A 10,668-nucleotide genomic window follows, 5' to 3' on the forward strand; every position below is an offset into this window, starting at 1 on the left:
AACCTGAAGAACATTACACTAAACAAAATAAGCCAGACACAGGAAAACACATACCACGTGATCTCACTTCTGTGTGACATCTAACTCAGTAGACTTGAACTGTGGAGTTGAACTCAGTAGAGAGAATGGTGGTTACCAGGGACTCAGGATGGTATGGAGGAGATGTTGGGCAAAGAAAAAAATTTTTTTTCAGCTAGATAAGAAGAAATTTCTTTTAAAAAATCAAGAAGAAACTTAGTGACGTGAAGATAATCTGCTAAAAGAAGGAAAGTTTTTGAGAAGGAAGAGATTGAGAAGAGTGTACACTTTGACAGGACTATTTGTTGATGTGGATGCATACATTTGATTTTTAAATGTTAAAATTTTAACTTAAAACATAAATACATAATAGAAACAATCGAATGAAATAAAAAATACGAGGTCTTTCTGTGGAAAACTGCAAAAATAATGGAAGAAAATTTAAAGTAGGCTGAAATAAATATCAGATTATGCCAAGTTAATGTATTAGAAAATTCAGTATTATATAGAGGTCAGTAGGTTTCATGTGACCTAAGCAAATAGTTTGTGGGACTTGGAAAGTTAATTCTAAACTTGTATACATACAAAGAGCCAGAAACAAGGCAATCTTGAAGAAGAAAAACAACCCTGGGAGTTTCAGGCTACCAGATTCCAAGAATTATTACCTGCCATGGTGGTTTGATACTATGATATTGGCACAAAGACATAAATAAAAAACAATCAAAAGTTCAGAATCAGAGCAATGCTTAGTCACCTCATATATGACTAAGATGGGCTGCAGTAAAATGAAGGAAAAGATGACCTGTTCAATAAGTTATATTGGAAACTGGAAAATAGGGTGAATCTTGCATTATACAAAAACATACCAGATGGACTGTAATCTCATTTATAAAACTAGCATTTTGAAAAGAAAATAGTAACTTCATGAACTCAGTGCACATAGATTTCTTAAACAGAACATTAAGCTTTAGCTGTTTAAAAAAAAAAAGCTGATTTTTTTTTAATTCATCCAAGACAACTCTACAAAAATGAAAAGCCACAGAATGGAAGAGATTTATATTGTATATATTCACAAAAGATCTGCCCAGAAGATGTAACGAACTTATACAAATCAGTAGACAAACAACCCAATTAAAAAAAAAAAGTGTACAAGAGATTCTGAACATAATTCCACAAAAGATAATGTTGAGGTACTCAATGATGTGAAGGTGTGTTCAGCTTAATTGGTTGCCAGAGAAATGCAAATTAAAACAATACCACTGCAAACAAAACAATGCTGCAAATTAGTGTTACCCACCAAAATGACTAAAATGAAGAAGACAAAAAGTATGGTGAGATTGGAGACATAGGTGCTTGTATATTGCTAGCAGGAATGTGACATGGCGTATCCACTTAGGAAAACAGTGACAATTTCTTATTTACCAGTCAGCCCAAGAAAAAACATGACCACACAAAGACTTGGATGCAGATATCCATAGCAGTATTATTTGTAAAAGGCAAAAAGTGGAGCAGCCCAAATATCCACCTGCTGGTAAATGTGGCACACACATATTTCAGAATACTATTCAGCAGTAAAAAGGAACAACGTATATACTATAATGTGCATGAAACTCAAAATTAGGTGGAAGAAACCAGCACGTGTTGTAATGACTCCATTTATATGAAATGTCCAGAAAAGGTGCATCTATATAGAGACAGAAAGTAGATTAATGGTTGTACAGAGCAGGGGTTAAAAAATGGGGAGTGACCTGAATAGGCCTGAAATTTCTTTTTGAGATAATGGAAACATTCGAAAGTTAAATTGTGATGAAAGTGGTACAATTGTAAATTCACTAAAAAAAAAAAAAAGATTCATACACTTAATATGACTGAATTTAATGGTATGTAAAATATACCTGAGCGAAGATGTTTAAATCGAGGAAGAGCACATTTCAATAAACACTTGAAAAGTTATTCAACTAAAGAAGTTGCATATGGAAATACAAATTAAAGCAATGCCATTATGAAATGAAACTACTGTGCGACTCAATCCAAAATGGCTAAGATGAAAAAGGACAATATGTAGTATTAAGGATATGGAGCAACTGAACTCTAGGACACTGTGGTACAAGTATAAGTTGATATCATTTTAAAAACTAAAGCTGAACACACCTCGAGACCCAAAAATTACAGTCACAGATCTCTATACCCAAAAGACATGTTCACCAAATATTGTATACAAGACTGTATATAGAGCATTATTCAGACTTGCCAAAAATTAAGTACAACTCAAGCATTCATCAATGCTAGAAAGGATAGATAACCTGTGATGGTAGTCACAACTCAAAAGGCAGCAGAACAATCAAAAAGTTTGAACTATTCAGAATGACATGGTTTTCAGTCCCCCAAAATGTATGTTCTGTGTAAAAGTCTAGCATTAAAAGTATGCTGTATGATTTCATTTATATGAAGTTCAAAAACTATGGTGTTAGAAATCAGGGTGGCATTTATCTTCAAGAGCAAATGAGGGAATCATGATTAAAAAGAACATAAAGGGATGTTTCAAGGTGCTTGAATTGTTCCATTCCTTCTCATTTTGTGATAGAAGCTGTATACATGATTTATGCATTTTTCTATATGTACTTCAATAAATATGCTTATTTAAAAGACCCTGTATCTAGACCTGTACTAGGGGAAATATTTAACTTTCACATTAATCCTATAATGACAATAGTGGGGTTCCTGTTTCCTGTAGAGGCTAGTGGTTGTCACTTTGGTGATTGGGTTCCCCAGAAGCACATATCAAGATGGACTCAAAAGGGGCTGGGGATGTGGCTCAAGCGGTAGCGGGCTCGCCTGGCATGCGTGCGGCCAGGGTTTGATCCTCAGCACCACATACAAAGAAAGATGTTGTGTCCGCCGAAAACTAAAAAATAAATATTAAAAAAAAAGATGGACTCAAAAGTGCATGTGATTAATTTTGGGAAAACACCTTGTTGAAGAATAAAAGGGATGGGGAGCAGAAGTAAAGTAGGGAGACTCAGCAAAGATTTGACATGTGAAATGAGGAGGAAGAATTTGATAGACTCAGACTCCAGTGCAACTATGAGAACCTTGTGGTCAGTCAGTGGTAAGCTTGAGAGCAAAAATGGCCTATTAGGGGACTGCAGTGATGAACTGAAGTCATCAGCTGGGAGCAGCCAAGGCAGAGCAGGGCTGATGCTGAGGAACATTCTCAAGATTAAGCAATATATTTGCAGCATGTTCTCTCTCAAAGAGAAAAGTGATAAGTGCACATCATAGCTACCACACACATTTGGTTAACTGGAAAGTTGAGTTCAACCCCAGGTCTGTCTGCATGAATCCAGACAGTCCCCTTAAAGAAAAAGCTAAAGAACTGGCTGAAAGTAGATCCAGGCAGCAAGATGGCCCCTTTGGGACCTCAGGAAGAATCCACTCCAAAAGACTTCTTCACTATGCTTTTGTGCAAGATTCAGATTCCTGGGAAGGAGAATCTGCTTGACATAGTTTTGGTTATTCCTTGGACAGGGAAGGTGAGGTATCTTGAAGGACAGTCCCACCAAGACGGATGTCCAAAACAGAAGAAATAGATGTTGAACTCTTAATAGAAGGAGAAATGGATGCTGAGCTGGTAAAACCAGCAGATAGATGTCCCACTGTTAGAAATACCAGGGGGTCATGATGAATCAAAAGCATACCCAGAAGAAGCTCAGCAAGGCAAAATTTACTTCTGCAGAAGGGTCTGGCAAGCAAGCACACTTAGGCAGGCAGTCTACCAGTTGTTAACCCTAATACAGCACTGCCCCTTACACTGATAGGAGGAGCTTGGGGTTACAATCCATGCAATTGGATAATTTTAAAATGGGAGTGGGCAAAAAGAAGAGCTATAGTTATGATTAGATATAGGTTGAGGAGCTCAGAATGGTTAATTGGTTATTTAAAGAAATCCATAGGCTGTGGTGCTATTGTGTAACTTTCCATTTGCTGTATTCCCCTCTGGCTGCCTTTCTTACATCCCAATTTTACACTTATAAATTCTATATTCTGAAAATAGGTCACCAGACTATTTCTCACACTCTACAGTTATAAACCACAACATGGTGAAGCTTTGAGAAACAAAACCACTCACCACAGGTGAGCAAAATGGTTCATTTAAATCTTTATAATAGTGAGCCACACATTCTTTCCTCAGTAATTTCAGTAAGTATGAAATTTAGCACATCTAGATGTGACATTTAATTTGGGTTGTATGACTTCATCCTGGTCATGTTTCTCAAATCTGAGTCTTCCTGGATTAGCTGCTTCCCTATGATTATCTTGTGATGATGATTCTTGTGGCAGAAGAGAATCCAGAGCCCTATGAGGCTCATTGAGCACCTGCCAGGGTATCCTTGATTTGTAAATGCTCTATAAAAAGCACTGACTCTGTGTCAAGCAGTTAAGTATATAATTATTCCTCAGTGTGTGGTTTCTGAAACCCACAATGGATAACAATGTCCACTTAAGTTCCTTAAAATCCAATTCAGAAATCTCCAGATCCCGCAAGTTCTTGTGTATCCTTTATTAAAGTTATGATTACCTAAGTGAGTTTTTTTTTTCCTCCTTTAGAATAAGGAGCAACAACACATTTCTTTAAAGCACGGGCCCTAAGAATTCCTGACACATACTATTAGGAACTATATATTTAATAAATGTTTGTTGTATCAAACTATAATATAATAAACATTATGGATGTTATAAATCAGTAATAACTCAGCCATGGGTATCACTTTAAGAAAATTTGTTCTTTGGCCCTTAGAGTATCTCCAAAGTACAGGTAAATTGCAAATGTATCTGCCAATTTTCTAAGAATGAGGAAAGAAGTGTAAATACATTTTCTAAAAGTATTGAATCAAATATATCGGTCTAGGCAAGAAAATAGAAAATACACTAAGAAGCTGTAATCCCAGCTAGTCAGAAAGCTGAGGTAGGAGGATCATAAGTTTGAAGCCAGCCTGGGCAATTAAGTTTAGTGAAACCCTGCCTCAAGATAAAAAGTAGGTTTGAAGATTATAGCTTGGTGGTAGAGCGCCTCTGGGCTCAATCCCCAGGACTGCAAAAACAAAACAACAACAAAAATTAAGTGCTTTAAAGAGACTGGCTACTGTGTGTAGAGTACAGTAAGTAAGTAAAGGGGAAAAAACATACAAAAAAAGAATTAAGGTCATGTTCATTAAGGGTTTAAACATTTTATTTGTTGACTTGGCCCCCATATAAAGTCAGGCATAATAGGCCTTTTTTCATCTAAATTGATTTCTCACTATTTACATTGATTTGCTAGTCTTTACTATCTCTAGATAAGGCAGAAAGCTTCCATCCCTGGATTTATAATGTTCCAGCAGTGACTCGTGGGAAGACCTGGGCTGGCATGTAGCTTCTCTTTAGGTTGTTCCCCACGGGGATTGGAGCAGCCAGTCTGCTTATCTCCAGCTCTCCTTAACACATGAGGACAGACCTTTCTCAAGGTGTTCTTAGTTATTCTCTTCTGCCAGAGTATGGGTTTGGGATATGGGTGGGGCTGGTTTTGAAACCTGTCTTTGGCCCCTGATGGAGGGGGCTCTGATAGCAACCTCTCAGAACTTCAGCTATTCTGTTATAAAATGCAGCAGTTAAGAATTACTACCTGTGAGCTGGGGATGTGGCTCAAGCGGTAGTGCGCTCACCTGGCATGCGTGCGGCCCGGGTTCAATCCTCAGCACCACATACAAACAAAGATGTTGTGTCCGCCGAAAACTGAAAAATAAATATTAAAAATTCTCTCTCTCTCTCAAAAAAAAAAAAAAAGAATTGCTACCTGTTAATAAATCCCTTTAGGATTGTTATAAATAAGAGAGAATGTAGATATAGAGCCTGAAACATAAGTGCCCGTAACTATTATCTGTATGTGCCCTGGAAATAATGTTCTTTCCAAATCCACTTAAAGTAGGAAAAATAAATTCAAATATATCCTCAAGCTGCTATATTTTACAATGTCCATGACTCAAGTTTTCCTTACAGGAAACATAATTGAGCATTACCCCTGGATAAGCTCTGGCCAAAGTGCCAGTATTCTGCCCAACCTGAGGCCAATCACTCTCCTGAGTTTGAAGCTGCACATAGACCAAGTTGCTGAACTACCATGAAAAGGAAGCATAATGACAAGAGTCCTCTTCCAGGCAGATTAAAAAAAGAAGGGATGCTAAGATTGTATACATCATAAGTACTTTGAGTCAACTTGCAATGTCCTGAAAAAATCCCAACGATCGCCATTATACATTAGGTAACTCCAGTTTCTGGAGTCAAACTATCTGCGTACAGTCTGCATTCCAGATCTCCCTCACAAGCCACTAGCTGTGTGTCCTTACAACTTACTCGTCCCCTGTAACTCAGTTTTCTCATCTGAAACCTCAGGAGGATATTGCTTATCAAATGTCTATCCCCTAGGGATATGGTGAGGCTCGGGTGTAAAATATGCTTAACACAGTGGCTGCCTCCAGATTGGCACTCCTGAACCAGTTGTTGTAGTTATTGTATTGGTGACATTGATTCTCATGCATAGGGTCAAACACCAGTAAGAGGGTAGAAATAAATCCTGTCTTCTGACTCCAAATTCTAGGCTCCTTCTGTTTCCATGTGTTACTCAGCTGAATGTTTATTATTTCCTTAAATGATTAAAATACCACAGTACTGTTTGTGCTACTCTAGGGATGCCAAAGTATTCTAATTACACAGCTCCGCTGTAAGTGGAAAATAATATGGTTTCACTGTTCTTTGCACTTGCTTTAGGAAAAAAAACCCACATACCAGACCATTTCTCAGTTTCCCAAGAGTTATACTTCCCGGGAGTTAAACTTCTTTGATATCAAAACCAATTAAGCCCTGCCAACTGAAAGGACTGTCGATTTGACAGTCTAGAGGCCATGTCTTGTCTCTAAATGGTGTCTCTTGCTAAATGGTGACATCAACTGTTTGTCTCCCTTTCAAAGTTGTTCTCTGATATTCTGCTCCAGCTCCCCGGAACAAAACAGCTCACAGCTGCAAGTCACGCCACCTTTCTGGTTCACTGCCTGCTTGGGCATAAACAGCTGGCACACCCGCTCCCTGCTCTTCCTACTGCTGGGCTTGGCACTGTCCCAGGTTCCTTGGGTACTGAACCTTGTGGAGTCCATAAAGTTAATTTTCCAAACTAACTTTATTTAACCTGGTATGAACTTCAGACAAGGTAGCTCTGGAGAAATTCACACTGATTTTCTCATTTCATTTCAAAACATTTAATTGTCAGAAACATTTACCAACGTAGACCACATCCTGGGCCATAAAGCCAACTTCAACACATTTTAAAGAATTTCAATCCTACAAAATAAGTTCTCAAAAAACACTGGAATTAAACTGGGACTCAATAACTGAGAGATATCTGGAAAATCCCCAAATAGCTGGAATTTAAACAACACATTTCAAAATAACCCATGGGTCAAGCAGAAAGTCACAAGGGAAATTAGAAAATATTTTGAACAGAATAAAAATAAAAATACAACATATCAAGATTTCTGTGATGCCTTTGGAGTGGTACTTCAAAGGAAAATACCTTGGGGCACAATGGCTCATGCCTATAATCCCAGAGACTCAGGAGGTTAAGACAGAAGCAAGGTTAAGACAATTCAAGTCTAGCCTCAGCAACTTAGCCAAAGACCCTGTCTCAAAATAAAAAATAAAAAGGACAGGGGAGGTAGCTCAATGGTAAAGCGCCCGTGGGTTCAATCCCCAGTGCCAAAAAAAGAATATATATAATATATATATATGGACCCAGCCTCTCATTGTTAGGATAAACCCAACTTATTTATCATGTTCTATCATTCTAACATACTGTTGAATGGAATTGGAGTATTTTATTGAGAATGTTCAATGTTTCTGAGAGATACTGAGCTATAGTTTTTTTGTCTACTCTTGGTATCAGGGTAATGCTGATCTCCTAAAATGATTTCAAAAGTGTTTCCTGCCTCAGCCTCATGAACCACTGGTATTGCAGCTGTGTACCACCATGCCTGGCTCCACATTTTAAATATCAGTGTAATTTACTGTAGCAACAAACTTAATAAGAAAAATAATATGATATATAGATTAAGTTGCTGTTGTTGTTGATTTGGTACTGGGATGGAATCTAGGGACCCAGAGTGGCTTTATCCTAGGCTACATTCTTAGTCCTTTTTATTTTTTGAGACAGGTTTCACTAAGTTACTGAAGCTTGTGATCCTCCTGCATCAGCCTTGCAAGTTGCTGGGACTGCAGGCATGTGCAACCACAAAGAAAAGAGTTTGACAAATATTCATTCATGATTTTAAAAAACTAAAATAAAAACACATCAAAGCAAACTAGGAATTAAAATAACTTTCTCAACCTGATAAAAGGCTTCTGTTAGTTATATATGGCTGCATAACAAATTACCCCCAAACTCAACAGCAAACATTCATCTCAGCTTTTGTAGGTTAGGAATCCGGGTATGACTTAGCTAAGTGCCTCTGGCTCAAGGTTTCTCACAAGGTTGAACTTAACTTGTTGTCTGGGACTCCAGTCTCAAGATCTTAAGACTCACTGGGTGATCCACTTCCAAGCTCACTCACATAGTTATTGGTAGTATTCACTTTCTCATGGAATTGTTGGACAGGAGGCCTCAATTCTTCCCTAGCTGTGGGCCTCTCTCAGTTCCTTTCCATAGAATAGCTGACAACATGGCACCTGGCTTCCTTCAGAGCAAGTGAACAAGAGACCACAAAAGAGTACCCAAGGGGGAAGTCACAGTCTTTTTGTAACCTAATCTCAAAAGAGATATTTCATCACTTTTGGCATGTTCTTTTCCTATATCAAATCTAGAAAAGGGGAGTATAAAAGGGCACAGGTATCAGGAGGCAGGGATCATTAAGGGCCCTCTTAAAAGCTGTCTACCATAATACCCACAAAAATAAATATCTTCAGCTAATATTTCTACTTAATGTGCAAGACTGAATGCTTTCCTCCTAAGATGAGCAATTAAGACCAGATATGTGCTCTCACCATGGTTATTTAAAAATGGAATAAAAGGAATACTGATTAGGAAGAACTAAAATTGTCCCTGTTTTCAGATGACATGGTGGTCTACACAGAAATCCCAAGGAATTTATAAAAACCTCCTAGAATCCATAAGTGATAAAACACCTAAATGATAAATAAGGCTTAATCATTAAAGAAATGCAAACTGAAACCACTAAATATCACTACCCACCTATTAGAATGGCTAAAATCAAAAGAACTGGCATTCCAAATGCTGGTAAAGGTATAGAGTAATTGGAACATTGCTGGCAAGAATGTAAAATGATACAGCCACTCAAGAAAACATTTTGGCAGTGACTTTCAAAAACTCATATACTTATGATATGACCCAGCAGTCCCCTCCTAAGTATTTTTCTAAGAGAAATAAAAGTGTATAATCATACAAAAAGTCATGCATGAATGTTTACAGAAGCTTGACATACAATCACTGAAAACCAGGAACAGATAAACAAATATTCTTACATCTATACAGTGGAATACTACTCAGCAGTAAAAATGAAAGCATTGCTGATAAATGCAACCAGGTGGATGAATCTCAAATGCATTCTATTAATTGAAAGAAGTTTATTCTCAAAAGGCTGTATGCTGTATTAGTTCATTTATATGACATTCTGGAAAAGGCAAAGCTAAAGAGACAAAAAAAAAAAATTGATAGTAGCTGCCATTTGAATTTTTGGGAGGTCTACAGACCACTTTTAGGCCATCCCTGGACCCAATTTATACGCTTCTCCATTTTCCAGCCAGCCACAAAACCCTCTCTTCCCAGCTCCTTCCTGAACCCCACTAAGACTGGCATTTGGTAGCATGCTGCTTGGTATGGGGCTGGCCCCCTGTTTCATAGACAAGTGTTTTAATTTTTTCCCTGGAGGTTTTGCTTCTGGGGCAAGCATCGACCTGGTGGGCGCACGGAATGGGGTGAATGGTAATTGTTGAGATGGTGGGCCCATTGGCATTTTACCTATTTCATGATTTCCCCATATCCATCAACTGCCCACCATTGTGCTCAGATCTGAGCAGTAGGCGCCCAACTGGGAGAAAGAAAACCTAAATCAGGTAAATCCCAAACTGTAAACTTCCACCTTCCACATGGGAAAGCCCGACTGCAGTGGAGCCATTGCTGCCAGTGGAGGGGTGTGCTGACTTCAGCCAATTTCAGCCATCATATCTTCATCTTCTTTCCCTTTCTCCCTCTCATTCATTCATTGATGCACTGATCAGAACACAGTCGCTGTCCTCAAAGCGTTTACAGCTAGCAGGGACACCAAAGAGTGTGAGCCGTGGAGCCGACTCTCCCAGGCAAGTGCAGACTTCACAGGCGGGGGCGCCCGGTGCAGGGTGTTCCCAGGTGAAGTGTCCTGTTTTCCACCACCTGCAGGAGTTCGCCGTCTTGCGGATCTCTGAGGGCGGGACATGCAGGGACCCAGGCCCACTGTCAGGACAGCTCTTCCCGAGAGGAACAGGGCGGGTAGGAGAGAAGTCGGGGTGCGGCGGCCCCGCCCAGACTAGCCGGTTCCCATAGGGATCGCGGGCCCGGCACTCCGCCAGCCG

The 10,668-nt window shown here is 38.9% G+C and overlaps 1 protein-coding gene across 2 annotated transcripts in view; it reads left to right on the forward strand.

Annotated features, from left to right (window-relative positions):
* The first annotated feature begins 10,266 nt into the window (after nucleotides 1–10,266).
* Cdkl1 (cyclin dependent kinase like 1) overlaps nucleotides 10,267–10,668 on the forward strand; it is a 52,533-nt gene continuing 52,131 nt past the window's right edge. The window contains exon 1 of one of the 2 annotated variants that reach the window (XM_048798611.1): nucleotides 10,267–10,585. In XM_048798611.1, the coding sequence (XP_048654568.1) occupies nucleotides 10,531–10,585 (55 nt within the window). In that variant the 5' untranslated portion in view covers nucleotides 10,267–10,530. The remainder of the gene's footprint in view (nucleotides 10,586–10,668) is intronic. The other variant, XM_015490910.2, reaches the window with a different exon arrangement.

The sequence above is a fragment of the Marmota marmota genome, unplaced genomic scaffold, assembly GCF_001458135.2.
Source record: "Marmota marmota marmota unplaced genomic scaffold, marMar, whole genome shotgun sequence".
Lineage (NCBI taxonomy): Eukaryota > Metazoa > Chordata > Mammalia > Rodentia > Sciuridae > Marmota > Marmota marmota.